Source organism: Aythya marila (genome assembly GCF_965140915.1).
Source record: "Aythya marila genome assembly, chromosome: 14".
Lineage (NCBI taxonomy): Eukaryota > Metazoa > Chordata > Aves > Anseriformes > Anatidae > Aythya > Aythya marila.
Genome location: NC_139055.1, coordinates 18,237,799 through 18,259,417, shown reverse-complemented (window position 1 = coordinate 18,259,417; position 21,619 = coordinate 18,237,799). Strand labels below are relative to the sequence as shown.

General features: G+C 49.9%; 1 protein-coding gene across 1 annotated transcript; it reads right to left on the bottom strand.

The window, feature by feature from the left end:
• Window positions 1-942: 942 nt before the first annotated feature.
• On the bottom strand, window positions 943-20,772 carry SLC22A4 (solute carrier family 22 member 4). Its single transcript, XM_082771399.1, has 10 exons — window positions 20,355-20,772; window positions 15,198-15,301; window positions 13,760-13,914; window positions 11,674-11,845; window positions 10,197-10,323; window positions 8,612-8,712; window positions 7,433-7,647; window positions 6,536-6,718; window positions 4,937-5,072; window positions 943-3,666 (listed from the first exon to the last, which is right to left on the bottom strand). The coding sequence occupies exons 1-10, from the start codon at window positions 20,745-20,747 to the stop codon at window positions 3,591-3,593; spliced, it is 1,662 nt and encodes a 553-aa protein (XP_082627525.1). The 5' UTR covers window positions 20,748-20,772; the 3' UTR covers window positions 943-3,590.
• Between the last annotated feature and the right edge of the window lie 847 nt (window positions 20,773-21,619).

The window sequence follows — 21,619 nt, the reverse complement described above, 5'->3', positions numbered from 1 at the left end:
GGCGCCGCGGCCGCCGAGGCCCGGCCCAGCCCGGTGCGGCCCGGCGGAGGCCGCGGCCGGCTGGAGGCGCGGCGAGGGCTCGGCCGCTGAGGGGGAAGGACGCGGGCCCGGCCGCCCGTTCCGAGCCACACGTGTCTAAAAATGTATAATAAAGCACACATGTAATGCACGAGTGTCTACTCAATGTAAAATCTGCACTCCTGTGGTTGTTTTCGCACTAATAGGCAGCCAACACCACCGCATGGCTCCCTCATGAGCCCTCTTCAAAGGGAGATGGGGACAAAAAGCACAACGGGAAAGGGCTCAAGGGTCGGGGTTGCTCAACCGGTTACTGTTATGGGTAAAACAGACACAGCGCAGGGAGAGTAGCGTCATTTATTGCCTATTGCTAACAGAGCAGTGAGAACTAAAAGCAAACTAAAAGCACCTTCCCCCTGTCCACCTGCTACCTCTTCGCCTTGAGCAGCCCAGGGGAATGGGGGCTGCGGTCAGTTTGTAATGCTTCCGAGCTCCTTGCACAGAGGCCACCTTCTTGCACTGTGCTTGACCTCTGGTCTGTACCTGGCAGCTGGGCCTGCTTGTTTGGGGCGAGCCGAAATGTTGGCATGATGGAGGTTAGGTTCCTCGCAGGGAGCTGCTTTTATAGGTCTCCATGAGAAGCCTGGCCCAGGCCCATCTTGGTGGCATGTACCAAACAGAACCGCTAAAGTTTCCTCACTAAGGCCTAGCTTTGGGTCCTGTCAACACAGCCTGAAAGCATTCTGCTTTCATGGCTTTTTGTAGGAAGCCAGGATTGAGCCATCTCAAAGCCAGAGAAACTGTACTAACAGTCATCTTCTGGGGAAGAGCTTATTTATGGGCTTTGTTTTCATACCTTATCCATGCTAAATACATTATAAATTACTTCTTTAAACAGCTCAGCAAGTGTTACATTTAGAAGACTTTATTCTTCCATGACAAACCACAGAGAAAGTAGGTTACACAATGCCAGTGCACATTTTTATTACAATAAAGACAGCAGTTACCAAGCAACAACTACTACATTTGTACACATGCTTTAACAGATCCAATAAGCCCACGTCAGATCTTACTGAAGATAAGAGGTTACACAGACAGAACCAGGTAAATGTGACAGAGGAGGGAGCTTAGGCACAGTGCAATCAGTGGGAGAGATCCAGTCGTGCTTCCCTCCCATCTCCGAGTCAGAGCTGTACATACATCTGCCAACTGCACATGAGCATGCAGGTCTCATCATGAGCCCCACTGAGTGTCTGACAGAGAAAACTCACTGAAGATTGCAGTGAAAGTCTTAAATTGCTCACCAGCAACACATTTATTTCCTGCCAACAGCTACTAAACCAATGCTGTTTTCTTCAGCTGTACAATTAAAAATTCAGTAACTACGTCAGCTGAAGCAATCTCCTTTTCTCGTTTTGACTGTACTCTGACACATTAAGTCCTTATAACAACATCACATTCTTGTCAGAGGTACATTCCACTCACATAGGATTTTTTTTTTTTTTAAATCTGCCAATACTAAACTGTGACACTAGCTTTGGATGAATGGTATAAACAGGAAAAATAAAACTGATTTAAACAAGGTATTTCAAAAAATCACAATCCTTTTTCTTATTTAAAAAATTAAAATTAGGTTTTAAGATACTACAAAGTTTAAGAATATAAAAATATTTACCTTTAGAAATACCTAGGCCTACAATCACATAAAATAAGTATGAACTTAATATAAAAATCTTCATAAAAACACAGCCACCTATATTTAACTAAGTCCTCAAAGCTGATATAAAGGTTTTGTTCAGAAATCTATTTATGTCTAAACAGCTATTCTAGAGATCAACTTTGTAATAAGACAAGATTAAATACTGTTGTTATTAGAGAAATTCCAGTTTGAGAAGGGATGAGAACATCTGGGGTCATTAGCCTTATGCCACATTACATTTGTGGCAAAAACATGACTTCAGAACATTAATATTAAAGGCAGTAGAATTTCCACATCCCAAAGAGCAGCTTGAAATGATTGCACAAGTTCCTTGCATTTAAATGTTACAAAGCTTTATATATGTGCTCGAACTTACAGGGAGGTCCTCACTTCTGTGCCAAATGCCAGCACAAGACAAATTGCCATGAATTCTCACATTAAGAGATGAGATGCTGCTTTTCTTGGCCCTTACAGAATGTGAATCATGGCTGGTAGTTATTTATAAATGATAAAAATCAGCCTACCTGTCCTAGGTAGTCTGGCTAGGCTGACAGACTTTATGTGGCCAACACGTCCATGCACAACCAATAAAAAAGACTTTTTGCAAACTATGTAGTGTTCATAAAACAGTAGTAACACAAATCTGAGCTCTACTACATGTGACTTTTCATCTCACCTAGCTTTGCTGTACTTTAAAAAAATGCATATATAATGTGTAGGATTTGAAAAATAAAATACTGGCTTTGTTGGCATTCTTTGTTTTGAAAAAAATATATCTATGGTCCCAAATCAGCTCTTCTGAGTTCTTGCTAGCTGCAGGTAAACAACTCCTGTGCAGAACATCAGATTTTTGTAAGCATCAATCCCCTTTAAATTTGAAAATGGTACAAAGGTTTTTGCAGAGGCTTTAAAAACTGAGATGAGCTTTCTCTGAAGGTAAAGCACAATGTAGTGTGTATTCAAAGGAGAAATTAAAAGCTTTGAAGAAAAACACAAAAAGATTCAAAAAGCTGCTTGTGTCAATATACCATGAAAACCCCCAAAGCTAACACTGCAGAGCATATTTGAATAGGATCATTTACTTGCTGTAGTCTGTGTTTCATTTGAAAGTGGGCACGGCCCATCAGAAGTAGGTCAGCAAGCTGGGGTCCTTACACAGAACATTCATGAAGCCCAGTGATTTCAGCAGGCTTAGGCTTTACAAAAAAAAACATCAACTCTTACAGGGATAAGTGGATCAAAAGTGGGAAACACACATCAAAAGCTACTCTGTCTCGTTTAAAAAATGTTACTGTTTTTTAAACACTAATGTTATTTATATTATGTTTTTTAAACAAAAATGTTATTTCAGTGATGTCTACATGTGCTTTGCTACAGCTAAACTTGGATTCCACCGAGACTATCAGGCTTTGGTTACAGGTTTCAAATGAGGCTGGGGTCTTTCCTTTAGATACGTGTGCTGAGATGTTCGGTGACAGACACCCAGCTCCCCTTCATCCAGTCAGTGCACACAGCAAGAGAAACCACCAGCATTACATTTGCTACCTTCTTTTTTCCTTTTAGCAGCTTTCATTGAGTACATGACCGAGTAGAGTCATAGCTGTATTCCTGCTGCTCGAGTCACGCGTAGTACACACAGACCTCTGTTTTTCAGCAGGGACTGGACCTGCTGGCACACTCCGGGAATCAGGACACAATCACAGACTAAGAGTCCTATGGAGCAGACAGCATCTGTTCAGTAAACTGGGTATTTGGCTACAGCAGCACAGGGGATAATAACTATGGTGTGGCAGCACTGACTGTCAGGTTTTGTTTTCCTCTAGCAGGAAATGCATCTTGTTCTTTCAGCCCCGATGAGAGCAGGCATCCATCTTCACATTGGTGTTACCAAAATTTTAGGACTCTTCTTGGAATTCCTAGCTCCAGTGGTTTGTTGCCCATTTCTGAAACTGAAAGCAAGTGCGAGACTGAGAAGCTAGAGAATATTTTAGACACTTACCCCTCCTAATCAGCACTGCTAAAATAACCAGGTTATGGTATTGATATAAACGCTGGAAAAAAACAATGTTTCCTCTCTGAAGTATGCCCTTCTGCATGGAAGAAGCAATGCAGCAGACAACATTTAGAACTTGAATTTAATTCAGTGACTGTAATTCAGTTACTTCCTTCTGTTTATACAGGCAGTCTCCAAAGGGAATGTGGTTGGTCTCCAGGACTTCCAGCTACAATTCATCAACTGCAGAGCTAAAAAGCTATGGGTCAGATATTTGAGAAGTCCCTAATTGTCATAAATAGCAGCGTGCCCTTATCAAGGAACCTGGCCTGAGAATTCTTCTTATTCTGAAAGCATAATGACAGCTCCGTTACTGACCCCAGATTAGATACAGGCAATTCAAGATTATTTTTATTTTTTTTTTGGTTACGGGCAAATTCCATTCACAATACACACTCTCACTAAGGCAGACAGTATTTATGCATTTGCATTTCAGCTAATTCAGTTTCCCTCTACATGAGTTTTCCTGCCCACAACAGCAGCTAGCAAACACTGTCTCCACTGCACTTGCACTATAATGTGTGACACAGATTTCAGGGGGCATATTTGCTCAGAGTACCCTAAATAGAATCTGGTGGGGCAGGAGAACTGTTGTTGTTTACAGCTAAACCAGCCAAACAAACAACCAGGAGAAAGAGCTGTCCTGGTGTGTCTCTAACCTCGCAAGGAAAAGAGGCTAGAATATCAAAAGCCTGTGCTTAATTTAGAGTAGCACCTAACAAATTTATACTGAAAGAGAAAAGTGTTTTGTAAATTGTCCTACTAAATGACTAATTTAAATGCAGAGTTAAGGAGAGAGACTTATATCCGTGTTGCTAAGTAACTTACTCCTGAAAGGGAAAAAAAAAATTCAACAAAAAACGCTTGATGTAAAAGGATGGAAAGCATTGGGAGGCATGAAGCAGCAGCCCCAAAGCAACGTGAAGGTCAGCCTTGGTTTGCACGTGTTTGTGCAAAACAAGCACGTCAGCCCTCAGGTTCAGAGACTCTGGGGGAACTGTACAATGTCAAAGTCCGTAAAATTAACAACAAATCTAAAGGGCGCTTTGAATGTTTTGATGTTTTTGCAATGGAGCTGATGAAATGTTTGCTGATTGTGAAAAGGGACTATGTACAAAGAAGCCCTCAATTCCTGTGAAGTATGGGATAAATGAAAGCTGACTTACCATTTCACCTTCAGCATTTGCTCAAAGCTCTCAGGCAGAGAATTTCCGTAGCTCTCTGGGAGGAACAGGGTAAGGATCCCTATCAGCACAGTCAGGCTTCCCATGAGGATGTACGGTAGGACTCTGTCGTAGGCACCTGGCAGAGCACAGGACGTAACAACATTAGTTTATATTCCAGACATCACTGCAATGCAGAATTAATTTGGAAAAATTAGCTGAAATATTTATAAAATGTCAAAGGTCAATCCAAACTGGGTTACATGCAGTATCTGCCAGAAAAGATGGAGACTTTTTGATTTAAAACTATAATGTATGCTCAGTCGTGATCACCACCTATCACCATCCCATGCTACACCCACGTTTCTGTAGCAGCCGATAGCTTTTTGCACATTTTCAGTTGGGATAGCCAACATCTTTGCAAGGTAGCAGCTCTGCTGGGATCACTGCTGAAAGAAGCAAGTCTTCAGTACTGGGTTGCCATCTGGAACCAAGTCCTCAGTGAAATAATTCAATGTGAGAGACGAAAGTGCTCATAAGCAACTGAGCACACAGCTGTCCAGGACTGAGCATCCCGCTGGTGCCCTGCAAAGGGAGGGAACTGACTAATGGCAGCTGGACAGGCCAATTTCAGACTAATGGACCATTAAATGTGTGTGTGTGTGTATGTGATTGTTAAGTACCCTCCTTTCTGGAAGTGGAGAAGGAATCAGCCTGCAGTGACACAAGAGGCTCTGGCCTTGGTCTGTTCAGTTTCTGGTTTTGGACGAGAAAGCAGCGGCCCCTACCAGCAGCCTGCAGCCAGTGCACATGTGTTCAGGCAGGATGTGAGACTTTCAGATCACAATAGCACAGAAATTAAGAGGTCTTTCAGTGAAGGGATTAGCTAGGAATTAAAGTACTTAAGGTGGAGAAAGTACCAAACTGAACCTGACAGCTCTATTTTTCACTTGGGATACAGCAGCATGCTTTAGAATGTGTGGAATAAATTAAGAGTAAAATGAAGACCCCTGGGTATTTCGCATATATAGCCAGAGTTTGTGATTTGATCTCCTTCTGTGGTCATAAACTGGATGAACTGCAAGTCCTAAGTTAGCCATAGCAGACATCAGCAGCTCACAAGTTTATTCTGAAAGCAATCAGAAACTGTTCTGATAACTGGAACAAGATTTTTTAAAGACTGAGCCTATGGAAACTGAAGAGAAAACAAAAACAGTAAAAACTTCATCCGGTCTACATCTACCCATTCCTGCTACCTATGCTGCAACAGAGACTGAAGACCCTAAGGAACATCACAGTCATTCCATATTTGTGCAGCACTCAGATGGTAATGAGTGCCCAAAACCAAAAAAAAGCCTAGAGGTAATTAATACTTCTGCTTACAGACCCGCTTACAAGACATGAACAATGTCTTTTTCTTTTGTGAAACCCAAAGGGCTCTGCTTCACTTCTATAGTGTACAACGTGAAACCCAAAGGGAGAGAAGGGACTTAAAAGACAACAAATGAAGGGGCTAACAGCTGAACCTGCGCCTCAGAAGCTCAGATAATAACTTTTCTGGGCAGTTGGGTAGCTCAAGGCAAGAAATGCACGATGTCTCACCCAGGTAAACGAAGTAAGGAGCAATGATGCTGCCCAGCCTGGAAGCCGTGGATGTAGCTCCGACTGCCATGTTTCTGACCAGCGTTGGGTAGAGCTCCACATTGTAGACATAAAGCATTGAAAACGCAGAGGTGATGCCAAATTTTCCAAGCATCACCAGGCCAACAGACAGGGCACTGTAATCTGGAGGAGAAAACATTAAACCAAGATAAATAAACAAGACTCTTTGCTTATTACTTGTATTTCTTTAACTTTTCAGAGCCCCATCTCTGTTTTTTTTTTTTTTCTTTTTTTTTTTTTTTTCCTTCATCTAGAAGTTGTGTTGTTTTTCTTTTGTTTGTTTTTATTTCTACAGCACATTAGCCCCATCCCCAGATCGCTTGGCTGTGGTCTTCCTGCTGAGCACGCTGTAGAAGGCACAAGCAGGTTTTTTACTTTTCAGATTTTATATTTCACTCAGTAAAAGGATGTTCTTGAAATGGAACAAAATTCTGGATTACACAGTAACAAAGCACAATCTTAAATCCACCCTGGTTTTGCAAAATTCTATGAAGACTTGCACACAGTGAGTTCTGGGAGGCTTGCAGGGTGTTTTTGGCCTTTACACATAACCAGATAAATCACGGTGCACTTCTGGCTCTCACTTTACAAGCTGGTTCCCCTGGACTATAAAAAGCTCAGTAATCTGACACAATAAGCAAGAGCCATGTGTGACTCAGCATATGCATATACATATATATAAAAGAAAAGAAAAATCACAGCCATGAGTGATCAGCATAAATTTGACCTCAGATTCCAGATTTGATCGCAGCTTTCAGTAATTCCACAGACCCATTAGACAGCAGCATAAAATACCATAACGTTGCATTTAATTACGTGTTGTATCAGATCCTGTACCTGTAGGAACAAGCTGGATGAAGAGGACGACGCCACCCCCTAAAAACAAGGTGCCAGCTATTGAGTAGCGCCGAGGCAGGTAGCGGAGGAGAAGCCAGGCGATCACGTAGGATGGGACTTCAACAACCGCCAGGAGGAAGCAGTTGATGTAGACATTGCCATGCAGGTTTGGAGTGTTAAGGGAGAGGCCAAAGTAACCAACTGACGTGAAAAACCTGAGAAAAGCAAGAAGAACAAATTATTCCAGAAACACCATTCTCTGAACACCTCCGGTGCTGCCTCAGAGGTTGTTACAAAACTGGGATGTTGCAAAACATTGCCATGGACATCGTGGCTTAAAAACCTCAGTGGCAACCCCAACTTTCTAATTCTGCCATCCCTTGCAGTGCTCATATCCACAGCAGCGTGCGGAGCCCTCTGATTTCTCTCCTTCCTCCATATCCTGAACCAAGCACTAGGCTTTGTGGAAGTCAGTCACAAAGGCTTTTCACTGCAACGGGCTCATTAATGGCACCTCGAAACAAGTCTGGGAAGCTTCCCACGCCAGCTACGTTCCTACTCGCAGCAAACTCCAGGGACAGGCTCTCCCACCCTCGGCACTTTGGTTACGTCTCACTGGACTCTTCTCAACAGAGCTGGACCTTCAGGATTCAAATATCAAGAGTGCCTTGCTAGGGCACGCCAGGCGTGCTAGCCAGTTCCTTTCTGCTGGGGGAAATATGTACAGAAAAGGGCCGCAGTTTGGCTACATGGCACTATTTGGTCGTCATTCCTTGTGGTTGCCCAGGCAGGGACCAGGATCCCAATGAGAGAGGCACTGCACAGAAACACAACGAAAATGCTGGCCATGGGTCTGGCTCTGGTTCTGCCTCTGCTTTGAGACATTTCTCTTCAAAGAGAGATTATGGAGATGGGAGCTTCTTAAAACAAAAGGAAAAAAAAAATCACAAGTTGCTACATATATTTTCTTAATTATTTCCCATCTGAATTGAGGCTACCATCCCCACACCTGTACGTATTAATGCAGTGCGGGTGCGAGGGCCGCTGAGGGGCACGAACCAGCCAAGGACCACGTGTGGGTAGGCTCCGAGGCTGAAACTCATCTAAACCTGTGGCATGTGCCCTCAAATCAGAAATCGTTCTATTGCCTGGGTACTTTAGGAATACACATTTCCTTACCACAAAAGTAATGACATAATAGTAATAGTTGCAATGTTTCGGGTTCGAAATAGGTCCAGAAGGATAGCCTTCTGCTGCTGCTGAGGCTTCGAATCCTGCATCTGAAGGAAAAAGGAAGACAAAACCAAAAAAATTCCCACACCTCAGAGCACAACAACCTTTGCACACCCACACGTCGGGGCAGTTACGAGGTTACGGCTATCCCAGGGCCCCACCAGGCAGCCCAAGCTCTGCAGCGGGGTGCAGTCCTCAGGTAGTGATCATCTCTGCACCCAGCTGTACTCCGCGGCACCTTCCAGGTTTTGTTAAACGGGAGCACCGGGACCTCTGCACCGTGCTGACTACTGAACAAGGAGCATTACTGACAAGAGAGATGCACGAACACTTCCTTAAGGATCTGACACAGTCCTTCCAGGAGCAGCCTCATGACTGGAGGCATTTTTCTGTGCGCTGCACTCAGCTCTCTTCCGTTCAACTTTCGCAAATGGTGTGAGATAAATGCAAGTTATCGCCCACTTTTGCTGCCTGGTCTCAAAAACACGTGAGTGATCGACAGCAGACCCACCCCCTGGGGCCTGAAAGAGTCAGGTCCAAAATGAAGGACAACTGAGCTCTGGCTGTGAAGGAAAGTGCTTCCAGAGTTCCCATAGCTGGAACGTGTGCGAGAATTTACAGCACAGCAGATGCTTGGAGCAGAGATCTTCAGCCCAGCCAAAATTTGAGCAGGACGCTCGATGAACCGATGCTGCCAGCAAGGGTGCAGCATTTCTCTCCTGCAGATACCCCAAAGGGGTGTGCGGTGCTTTGCTCTCTTCTGTATCAGCAGACAGAAAACGCAGGTGCTGATAAGATGCAGGAAGGTCGGATCTGACACACAGACCCACGGCGTTGTGGATTTCTCTGCGCAGGAGCCGTGCCCGTGCCTCTTCAGCAGGAGCTCTGGGGAAAGATGAGCTGCCAGAGGGGGAGGCGAGCACAAAACCCAGCTGTGCTGCCGCAGCTGTGAGCCTGCTCGGTGCTAGGCTTCCTCTTCTTAACCAATAAATATGAAATGCAAGAAAAAAATCTGCCTGCAGAATAATTTTAGCTGATCCGAGGCCTTCTCTCCAGTCATGTTTCAAGGGCACTCGAGGCATTCGGTGCTCTGTGTGACTGGAGCATCCTGTGGGTCACCGTGGGGCCCCGGCACACGTGGACCTGGACTTGGTGCCCCCGTGCAGCGCCCGTGAAGAGCCCCTGTTAAAGTGCAAACCGCTGACACCGCGCTGGGACGGGGCTGAACGCGTCCTCCTCGGGTCTCCTCCGTGCCCGAAGGGTGAAGCAAGCTGGGTCACCCTTGCTCTGAAAACCACAACCAACCACTGCTGCGGAACAGAGCTTTACTGTAAAAAGCAAACAAATAAGTAAGCCCTCTGGCTTCTCATCTCGACTTTGCTAACCCAACACTTACCTCACGCCAACAGCCAGCGCCAGCCCCTAAGAGCTGCTGCTGGAAGCCATTCCTGCCCTGGCATTTCACAACAAGTCAACTGGCCAAAGGGGAAAGCTGCTGACGAGGTAAAGTGACAGGGCACGTGAAACATACCTCCGCGGTGTCGAAAATCACAGCCGGGGCTGGAATGCCATTTATTTTTGCAGCCTTGCGGATAATAGCTTCTGCCTCTTTATATCTTCCCTGGGAGATCAGCCACCGAGGGGATTCAGGAATGATCCTGCAATAAGTTTCAGAATAAATGACTCAACGTTTTCACAAAAGTAAAGCATTATTAAAGCCACATGTACAGTTTTTTTGAACTGCGCTCTCATCTCACAAATTACTTGCAGTTGAACACGGTCAGCGCAGAAGCATGCAGGCAATGTAATTCCTGAACGTGTCCCACTGGGACCAGGGGGAGAGCTCAAGCACATGGGATGCGCTTATCCTCCTGCTGAAGGAGATGCTTGGGCCCTTCTCCTAGGGGGCCTGCTTTTTTTTTATTATTATTATTTTTTAAAGAATAAGTGAAAAGACTGATGTTACTGGACAGACAGAAAATATGGGGGTAACTTAACCATTGTTAAGCAAAATTATTCCTAGGAAACTGCATGCAGCGTGGAAATGCTTTAAATGCACAGATATATTTAAAGGCTCTGTGTCACAGGAATCTATATACAAACCTCACGATTTTACCACAACTCTAATGCAGGCTCTCCTAGGCACAGGACAGAGGCACTGTCCCCATGCAGAGCTGATGGCATTTTCTAATCACTTCCAAACATGCGTTGAGTGAATTAACACTGACCACGGGACAGAAAATCTCACCTTTCCTTAACTAAATCCTGTGACCTTAACAAATGCTTCCTCGCTCCCTTTAGCCAGCAATAATTTCAGGGTGCCTGTCAGGCTGAGAACAGCATTAACTTTTCCTTATCTGTTTTTTCAGCCTCCCGGGGCAGAGCACCCATGGGCAAGTGAGGGCGCACCTACAGCTGAGGTGGCAGCAGGGAGAGCAGCAGGGAGAGCAGAGAAAACATGGGCTCAGCCACCAAGACAAGAGCATGGGATGGCTCAAAGGAGCTGAGCGTTTATGAGGGACCTCACAAGGTCCCCACCACTGCTGGGTTTCAGTGTGAGCTCTCTTCTTGGCTTTTAGTGCCAGCAGGGCTGCAGACACACTTGCTTTGGCAGCCAAAGCAAAGCCTGGGAGCGCACACCTCTGCCTGATGACATTTAGTGCAGTCTCCTGCCAGCCTTCCACTCAGATTTTAGTACCCATCAGCAGCTGAATCCTCATTAAACATGGCTTAAAGAAAAAAGCAGGGAAGAAAGGTTAGACTGAATCATCCAGGGCTACCACAGCTACGAGATGGTTAACAGTGTCCAGAATTAGGGGCCAAAAGAAGTTCCCCAGCTGCTCCCAGCAAAAGTGCCCCCAGGCACATGGTGAGCACCAGGGAAGATCAGCAGGCAGATAGCTGGGCTGAACACAGGCAAAACAAAAACAAAACACAAAGCAAAATAAAACACTGGGCCCTGGAGAGAACTGGGCACAAGGGGAGAGCGTCGGGCACGTTGCACTCACCACCAGAGCGGGATGCAGAACAGCCCCGGGACGGTGAGCGCCAGCAGCAGCATCCGCCAGTCTCTGATGAAGTAAGCAAACAGTGGCAGCAACATGTAGCCAATTGCAAAAAATATGCAAACTCCTAATGTAGAGAATATAATACGAACTGATTTGCCAAGAATTTCTGTGCCTGTTTAAAACAAGGGAGGTTGGATTAGCATTTTTAACTCTTTCTTCGCAGTCACGACTAAATACTTTACTGCATTTATAAAATAAAGCTAAACAACGTTAGAAAAGGGTTTAAATATAAAGAGATAAAATTTATCTTATATAACACTTTAATTGACACTGCCAAGGAGTAATGGTCCAAAAGGTGATGGTCATTACAGAGCTATTAGCATGGGGGGAGTTCCTCCCGATTTTCAGTGTTCAGACCTGCCCAGTAACTAAAAATGCCAGGGATTGTCGGGGGCTCCCAGGGGATGGAGCAGCTTCTGCTTGCTGTGATTAACGCACTGCCCGACACAGGTGAGGGCAGGCCTGGGCCAGCAGCCGGCAGACTGCCAGGAGCCTTCCCGACGTGCTTGGAGGAGAAATAGGCTTTGCCCCCTTTCTCTAGTTTGGGATTTAAAACCCCTTAATTAAAGGTTAAAACCCTTAATATTGAGAGCGATTGGAAAAAAAATACCAGAGACTTAAAAACTAACCAACCAAACCAAAAAGCTATTTAATAGCTACAAGTTTCCATTTCAGAAGCTTGGGGTAACTGAAAAAAATCACGACAAGATGAAAACAAGGACTCTTAGGGTCAGGAAGGGTGTGTTAAAAAATAAACTGTGCTGTCTTCCTCCGCAGATGGCTCTTGCTTAGGGGCATCTGGGGAGACGTCTGAGCCTTGCATCATTGTTTTATACCTGTTGAGCAGTGTGTTAAGATGCAGGATTTGTGGCATTATGAGCCAGTATGAGATAATATCTTTCATCTCTATTTCTCTTCTGTCTCTCCTCTTCCCTTATTCTCTTGGCAATAGCAACCCTGGGCTGACAGCAGCACGCCTTCACAAATCTCTCTGTTGTTTTACAGTCTCAGGACTTGAACACAGAATAAAAACAACTACAACTGAGGAAAAACTGGCAGAAAAAGCTGGTTTGTATGTGGAATCTGTAGCAGGCACTGAGCTGTGCATGGGGAGGTGACACAGGCTGACAGTGGGTTTCCAGCATTCGGATATCGAGAGCTGGGATGGGAACCGAAAGGAGAAACCCGTGGGAAACCAGTCACTGGCACAAACAAAAACCCCAAACCCAGCTGGTGCTGGGGAGTGCCAGGGCTGCAGCACAGCAGGGATTTACACATGCTGGTGCCACTGCTCCCCTCAAGCTGGAGACACAGCGTCCACCAACGCCAGACAGCACCAGGCAGCACCTCCAGGGCACAGGGAAAGGGAGCAACTCCAGAGCAGGAGCCCACCACTGGATGGGATTCCTACAGGAGCCTCTCTTCCTCCTGTGGGTGCATTCCCCCACCCAGCACCCTTGCTATGTGCTGATTTTTGGGAGCTCCTGGCTGGGCTGGAGGAGCAGCAGGGGCATGCAGGGCGCTCAGCTGCACCTTTGAGGGTGGGAAGCGCTGCAGAAATGCCTCTCTCTGCACTGAAGACAGCTGATGACTAACTGCAATTAGAGAGCTAACTCCTCACGCTGTGCATGGAAACTGCTTTGCCCCGAGGGCTGGCTGCCCAGAGCCCTCTGCAAAGTGGGGGTGGCCAGGGAGGAACCCAAAAGTCGCTGCTGGCTCAGCCCTGCTCCCGCTGATAACAGCCCTCAGCCTGCCTCGAACCTTTCCTCCAAAAAGCACAGAAATAATGTTTGTGTTGATGTTTCCTGCATTCCTGTTTTTCTCTAAACCTGCAAAAAGCACAAGCTCTAACTATTTGAAGAGATTCCTTAAAGTATCCAAGAGAAAAAAAAAACACATGCTGGCCTAAATTAGGAATTTTACCAGTGAGGATTTAGAGCTGTCTCTAATTAACTGCTGCATGTTCAGAGGAAAAAAACAACAGTACATTAAGCAAGCATTTAATCTAATAAAGGCTTATCCATACCCAGTATGAAGGCCACCACGTAGTTGGAGATCTGCCCCATCCCCACTATGAGGAAGAGCACCGTGAACATCTCCCAGCTGGTGGAGAAGATCTGCAGGAAGCTGAAGCCTGTCTGCACGGCCATGGTGGAGAAGAGGATGCTCTTCCTGCCAAACCTGGTGCCAAGGACAAAGGAGACGATTACTGAACTCATTCGTGGAGCAGGGCTACGCAAAAGAGAGCATAAATATCCAGCTGCAGGTGACACCGCTTAGCTGAAGATCAGTTAAATTTTTATGCCTTTTATGCATTATTTCTACAAGAACCGAAAAATAGAATTCCCAAGACCCAGGAAATAAATTAATAAAGGAAATTAAGAGCAGAAAGTTCAGGCTGTCACTAGACAGGAACTCAGGAGCCCAGACAACAGTATATAGGTGAGAAAAACTCTGAGATCACAAGCCGTGCAGACCAAAGCTAGGAAATGATGGCACTTAGGCTGCTGGCATCTGTACGGCGTAACACCACTGCAGTTTGGACGTGTTATCGAGCTCTATCAGCTGGTTTCACCCCACTTGGGCTCAGAACACACCCGCTTATTGACAAAACCTTTCCAACAAGCTCCAGAAGTAGCTAACACTAGAAGGGCCCGCTGGCTCGCCAGCTGCTCGGGTGCGCACATTTTATCAGATGTTCCCAAGGGGCACCGGAGGGATTTAGTGATAATCTCGTCTCCTCTCAAACAGTAACGCGGCCCGACTTTTGCACCAGGGGCAGGAGATTAAATTTGGATCACATGGAATTTAATACTCATGGCTTTGGGATTAAGTCTCACGTTGAGTTTTGACCCCCCCCTGCTGAGATGTTCCTCCCCAACCGCAGCAGCACTGGGCAGGGATGGCCATGGGGCTGCAGCAGGGATGGGGACATGCAGGAGGAACGGGTGTTTGGCACTGTACACCTGTAAGGCCAAAACTTGATTGCTGCTGAGATAATTGTCAAACGCCTGCTGTATTTTTCTTGGCATTTTACATCTACGTGGTTAGATGGCATCGCATCGTTGCTATTCATTTACAGGTTATCCTTTTATTTTCCTCGTGGGCACATTTCGTTTCCAGCGAACCATCTCATCCAACAAGACACGTTGGAGCTCCCACTCAAAGGACAACTTTTGCCTTACAGCTCCAACAACAGACTCCCAGTTAATGTGTGACAGTAAACGAGATATTTATAGCTACCAGAAGGGGTGGACAAAGGAACGAGCCTGGGACCAGCTCATCGAACTGCAAGGCTGCCACATGCACTCGGTGCAGAGACCAGCCGTTGGCTTCCTGACACGTACAAATGGCAGCAGTTCCACGTGTGTTGAGGGTGAAGGTTGGGATTTTTAAAGAAAAAGCCTGTTCCCAGGGTTTTGCCCTGCTCTGCTCCTCAGCGAAGCTGGCAGCGGTGGTGTTACCTGTCCGAGAGCTGCCCCGAGATGAAGGAGCCGATGAGGACACCCACGAAGAACAGGGACGTCGTCAGCGGCACTTTCCAGTCGTCCTCACACACCAGGTTCCACTGCAAGAGAAGGGGCCACGATCAGATCTGCCCTGAATAGCGGGGCACTGCCCGGGAGGGTGCCGATTTCCCCATATTGTGGCCAAATTCCCCCCGTCCTCTCCCCATCCCTTCCAGTGGCTGGGGCCATGAGGTCCCTGCAGCTGATGCGCACCCATCCTGCACCCCAAGCTGGGGTGCTCCTGGGAACAGCTTGCCTGGCCTCCCTGGTGCAAAACCTGCTGCATTTCTCTGGTTTATGGGTTTGACAGAATGTATGCAAGAGTGTTCAGAGTGAAACCATATTCTCTTTTCTCCATCCCACAAAGATTTACTCTTTTAAATCCCTCCTCCCCCTGGCATCCTCATGGGCGGCTCCGTGCTCGCCGCTCGTCCTCGTGGCTGGGACCGGAGGCTTGGGACAGGAGCCAGCGTGGAAACTTCCAGCCGGCGCCTCCCGTCACCCCACGCAAGGCTTAAAAAAATGAAATCAGCACAAGGAGCCTCGGTGCACCCGAGGGAGAACTGAGCACGCATCTGCCAGGGCTTGCTCACGTCCCGGGGAGCGATCCCCCGGTCAGGGCACACCCGCCGGGGTGCTGCTGGACACGCTTCAAACAGGTTGGTCGCAGCTTAGATAATTGTACCATGAAGGTAGGCTAATCAGGCTCAGCTCAAAGTACAGCATTATTTTAATAATTAGCCTTGCTATCAGGAAGCGGGGACATCGCCTTTACCGGGACGCAGCCTCTGCCTGCGGGGTGCAGGGGCTGAGCAGCAGCAGGGGGCTGAGGCTGCCCCCAGCACAGAGGCACCCGGCCAAAAGGAGCGAGTTGGGATTTGGAGAGAGATCCCAGCGCTGTCTGATGGCACTCCCTGTCCTGCCAAAGTGAAACAAAACAACCAGCGGGTTGGCATTTCAAACCACAGCCTGTTCCTACTTCTGAAAACACCCAGCGCATCATCTGCAATGCAGGAGTCCTGTGGCATGGGGCTGAAATGCACCTCAGTTGCTTAAATCTGATTTATTTCAAATGGAAACCATCTCGTCCCTGCTGGGAGGAATAGGTGGGTAGGTGTGGGCCAGGCCCGGGTGGTTATCTCTGTTTATCTTAATTGTATTTGATAAGATAGGAGGGAGGGCGTGGGCCAGCGGGGCTCGGATGCTTCCAGGGATGCTGGACTTGGAAAACATACACAGGATCTGTTTCACTTGTCAGAAGAAATGGAGATTAAAATTAAAAATAAAAAAAGGTGGAGGTGCAAATAAAGCCCTGGATGTTCCTAGAAAAACTGAGAGGAAAGGGAACAGGGCGGCAGGTTCCCAAATTGCCATGTCCGGACTTGTAGCGCTTTGTATGCTCAGCCTCGGAGAAGCTGGTGAATAACAAGGTGGCAGACAGCTCGCAGCCCGTACAGAACATCACTCAGGGTATTAAAATCCGACCCCTGCTCACTCCAACTATCAGGGGAGGTCGGGCCATTGTCCCCGGTGGTCCCCAACTCCGACCCATGCTGTCCGCAGGCTCTGCTTGGACACCAAAGAGCTGCTCTGGGAAACGAGGAGGCTTCCTGACACACACTCAGCCCCACAGGCTGGAAGCAAAGCCCCTGTAATTAACATTTGCTGCTATTTAATTACAGCACTGCTGCACACCCTGCTCAGGGCAGCAGCCCGTGCCTGCTTCTGCTCTGCCAGGTGCAGGGTTGGCATTTCCAAAAAGCCTTCTAAAAAGCACTTTGGCTACAGCCTAAAACCAGCTAACTCATAATTTGCCCATGGAACTGCGTTGCTTCCTGAGCTTCCCAGCTGCCTACCTTGTCCCATGGCACACAGAGAGAAAAAAATTAAAGATACCAAGAGGAGCCCTTAAAATTTGCAGGATGTGGTAGGGGTGTGCAGCAGCCAGCTGGTGGGGTGGGCTTTCTGTCTGTAGGAACTCGCTGTACCTGACCAGAAAACACACAAACACAATGAAATCCATCTGAACCCAGGAACAGCTGAAGCTGCTGAGCAAAAAAGTGCCCCTTATACGAAAATAGGTGAAGTTCACCTCGTCCTCCTTCACACACGACCCATCCCACCCCTGCGGCTCATGCCTCTGCAGCCCCATGACCACCCCAGTCCCTGCAAGCAGCACTGGCTTCCTGGGGAAAAAAAAGTGACATTTAACTCATTTCAGCTCCTCCAGAGGGACAGTGCCCACCCCAGCCCGTGCCCAGCACACAGAGGCTGAGCTACCTGCAGCCACGGCGCCCAAACTCTCTGCTGGAGGAATTATTCATTAACCAGCAAATAAGTAATTCTTTAATATCTCTGCCTACGCACGCTGCAGAACAAAGTACGTGTAAGCGTCCGTGCAAGTTCCTTTTACCACCAGGAATTAGAGCTGCTCGAGAATGCTGCTGGATCCCTTTTTGGCCATCACATCCCCGAGACCCCTGTTCCCAAGCTCCTGGCTTCCAGAAGGGTGAACCCTGCCGGCGTGGCCAGCAGGGATGCTGCAGGTCGATGAGTTTTGTGACCTGACCGGTTGATCGGTCTGCTCAGCTGCTGGGAAAAAGCCTCAGGGGGAGAGACAAATCCTTCAGATGCCTTCACATCACAGCAGCTCCTAGCCAGCTTTGTACGGGGAGGCTGCTCACCCCTGCTGATCCCCAGCCCCCTGCCTCTCCTGGGAATTGCACAGGCGAGCAGGGAGCAGCCTGCAGCACTGCCGTGGGCACTCGTGGGGCTCCTGCAGCAGGGACATGCACTGCGCAGCACTGTGGTGCTTCGGGACAACCCAGAGCACCTCTCAGGGAGCTGACTGCCCTGCACCAGGGCGTTAAATGCGTGTAAGCGCCCTGCTCCAGAGAGCAAAACCGCTGCCTGTGCCTGAGCCTCTAGTGACAGCCAGATCTGAGCACCGCTCCCTGGAATTAGAGCAGAATTAGGTTAAGTTCCAGGCAAAAACCCACAGCATAGCAGAAATACATATGTTCACACTTAAATTAGTTTCAAAGCACAGATGGTGGAAACCAGGGAATGGCCAGAGAGGAGCAGCCCCGCTCTGGGTCAGAGCCTCCCTGAAAGTGCCAGCAGTGCTGACCTGGTGCAGCAGCCACACCGGCCACCTGGTCAGACAAAAAATCATCATTTTTATGTGGAACAACCTGACCGACACCTTCAGCTCCCTGACCTCGTTATGTCCCTTTTTCCCCTGCGTTTTGGACACATGCACTTTGCTGACATCATCTCCACTTTTAGACCTACCATATGACTGAGCTTGGGACCCTCCTTTCCAGGGAATTCAGCACATCCCCAGATAACACCAGGGCTGGGCTGGCATCTCCCAGCCTGCTCCTTTCAAGCAGCAGTAACAGGATTTGATGCAGCTGAATGACTCAGATGCAACCTCCAGTGCCCAGTCCTGTAACCACCAGGTTTTGCTCCTCAGCTGAAGATGGTTTTTTCCATCGAGCTTTCCTGATGGCATGTCCAGACTCGTCTTCATTAATACCGAGAAAAACGTTGGGCACAAAAATTATCATCACAAGTTCAACCCAACTGCTTCTTCTCATGGTTTCATCACTGCCCGCTTTCCTTGTTTTAAAACGGAATTCAGCATCTTTCCCCAACGTTCGTGCCATTTTAAACAAAACGAGTATCCTTTTCCATCTGGCCTACAGCTGGGAACCTGACGCTTGGTTTCCACCATCTGGGTGTGTTATTTCCCCTCGGGTGCGCTCCAGGCAAACCCCACTGCCAGCACGGGCTGGCTGGGGGTCACTGCCCCCAACTGCCTTTCTGCTGCACGTGCCTGCCCGCAGCACGTGTCCTGCAGCTGGGACGTGGCCACAGTTCGCCCACAGCCAGGACCGGGGGAGCTTCCCGAGGGATGGGGATCGAGCACAGCTGCTGGCAGGGGAGATGCACACATGGGCTACACGTGTCCACGGGCACGCGAGGGGCGTCCCCTCCCCGAGCCTCTCCCTGCTCATCTTCCTCTCCCGCGTGCCTCAGTGCAGCTGAACCCCCGTCTGCCCACCCCTGCCCGTGCCCCCACGCCCCCTGGCACAGCCCCACGGCCGTGCCCAGCCAGCAGGATGGTTCCTGGTGGCGATGTCCCTGCTGAGTCACCGTGGCTGCAGATGAGGGGCAGGCACCCGCTCCCTGCCCACGCTGCGCACCCCAAGCGTGATCCATCGGGTGCACCAGCGGGGTTAATCCTTCCACCACTGAGCCCGATCGGGGCAGCACTCGGCTCCCCAAAGCTGTGCAGAACCCCAACACAAGCCCGAGGTTTCCCTGAGAGCCCTCTCATGGCTGCAGTGACCTCGAGCTGCGTGGGATCTCCTGTCCCCTCCCAGGCCACTTGGAGCGACCCCGGGTGACGCTGCCTGCCCTGGGGCACGCTGCCCGGCCCACGGGGCCTGCCGGCTGCCAAACCCCAGTGCCGCAGGCGTGGGTTGAGCCCGTTATCCCTTTAACCCTGTCACATAACGTCGAAGAGCGAGAGCAGCTCCGCAGCTTTAGGGGATGGTGCTTTCCTCCTTTATCACAGCTCGCCACCAGACGTGCAGACAGCCCGGCCCCGCTGGTGCACTCAAACCCCAAACAAGTGCTTCCATGACCGTCACTGCTGATGCTCCCTCGACGCCTTGAGTGGATGTTGTAGGGGCTTAAAACTGGCAGCTTGGGCACAGCCTCGGAGCCAGGCTCACACAGGAGCCAGCAGCAGCCCCCCAAGCAGCCCTGATGGGGGTGCCCAGTGGTGTCCATGGCCCCATCCACAGCAGGGCTGGGAACCAGCGACCCAGGGAGGCTGCCAGGAGGGTCAGTGGGCCGCAGCCAGCTGCCACCCGTCTATTTCCAGCCCTCACCTCCCCGCCACAGGGAAGCCCTCTGCAAACAAACCAGGCTGGAGTCTCCACTGGACGCTCCGCAGCGAGAACCCGGACGGGCTGCACGGTTCGTCCACCGTCCCCCCGAGCCCGGCAGCATCTCCGTTCCTCCCGCACCCTCTCCCTCGACCCCCTGCCCTTTGGTGATGCCACCACCCGCCTCCGCCGGGGTCCCCCGGCGGCGCACCTCGGTGACGATGGTGGAGCGGTAGACGTCCCGGCTGTACTCCCAGCCGTCCAGGCACGGCTCCTGCTCCAGCTCTCCCAGCTCCACGTCGGAGCCGGGCCGCAGCCCCAGCGCCGAGAAGTTGGCGAGCGCGGCCAGGCGGTAGCGGCGGCAGCGGCTCGGCTCCTCCCGGCCGCCGCGCAGCTCCAGCGGGATGCTGGCGTTCAGCCACTCGCCGCTCAGGTTGGCGCCGCGGGGCACGGCGCAGCGGTGCGCGGGGGTGCCGGCTAGGAAGACGGCCGACATCCCATTGAAGCCGTTGGGGACGATGCTGGCGCTGAGCAGGAAGAAAACGAGGCGCTGGAAGCGGCCCCATTCGCCCAGGAAGGCGGACACCTCCTCGTAGTCCCGCATGCTTCTCCCCGCGGCTCTCCGCGGCTCTGCGCGCCCCCAGGACGCGGCTCCGCCCCGGCACGGCTCGGCACGGCACGGCCCGGCCCCCGAAGAGGCGGTGCATCCCGGTGGACACCCGCTGTCCCGGCCCCGGGAGGGCGCTGCCGGTGCCCGGGCTCCCCGCGGAGCATCCCCGGGGGGCGCACCCCGCGCCTTGCCCCGAGCGCCCGCCCCGCAGCCGGGGCTCTCCCGTCCCTGCCTCCCGCGGTGTTTTCCGCCCATCCCGGAGCGAGGCCGGCCCCACGGCAGCTCCCTCCCGGCAGAAGAAGGCCGGAGGGGGATGAGGAGCACCCAACGTTTGTCATCCTCTTCGGCACAATGTCAGACGAGGTCAGCAGCGGCTGCTCCGAAGGGTCCCGGGGCAGCGCGGGCCCCGGAGAGAGGCTCTGTGTGCCCCAGTTTCCAATCTGTTATCCTCTCCTGCCTTACCCATGACTCTTAGCTTGCCTGGAGGGAGATACATGGATATCTGGCGAAGCCATTTCGGAAATCTGAGCAGTGCTGCCAGCCCCGGCCATGGCTCCAGGGGCACTTGGAGCCATGGCGCTGTTTGAAATATGCACAGCGCTCGGCTTGTTTCATAATGCTGCTTTGGGCTGGGCTCCCCTGATGCTTGTGACACTGCTGTGGGCTGCCAAAGCCTACTTGGAGGAACCCCACAAATATCAATGCGCTGTTGTGTGGCAGTCCTACGAGTCCCGGGATGGGGCTGGTCCCTTTTGCTGATGTTGGCACAGCATGGAGCACATGTGGCAGCTCCTGCCCTGGCCATAATGACCAGACAGGAGGGGAAAGGAGGCATGATGAGAGGGAGAGGGAAGAGAGCAAAAGCA

Bases quoted from the DNA above. Each gene is read 5' to 3' on its own strand.
- SLC22A4 (XM_082771399.1), bottom strand. From the start codon at position 20,747: ATGCGGGACTACGAGGAGGTGTCCGCCTTCCTGGGCGAATGGGGCCGC. The intron at 15,302-20,354 runs GTGCGCCGCCGG...CTTCTCTTGCAG, and splicing joins GCTCCACCATCGTCACCGAG to TGGAACCTGGTGTGTGAGGA. The intron at 6,719-7,432 runs GTACAGGATCTG...TTTCTCCTCCAG, and splicing joins CATCCAGCTTGTTCCTACAG to ATTACAGTGCCCTGTCTGTT.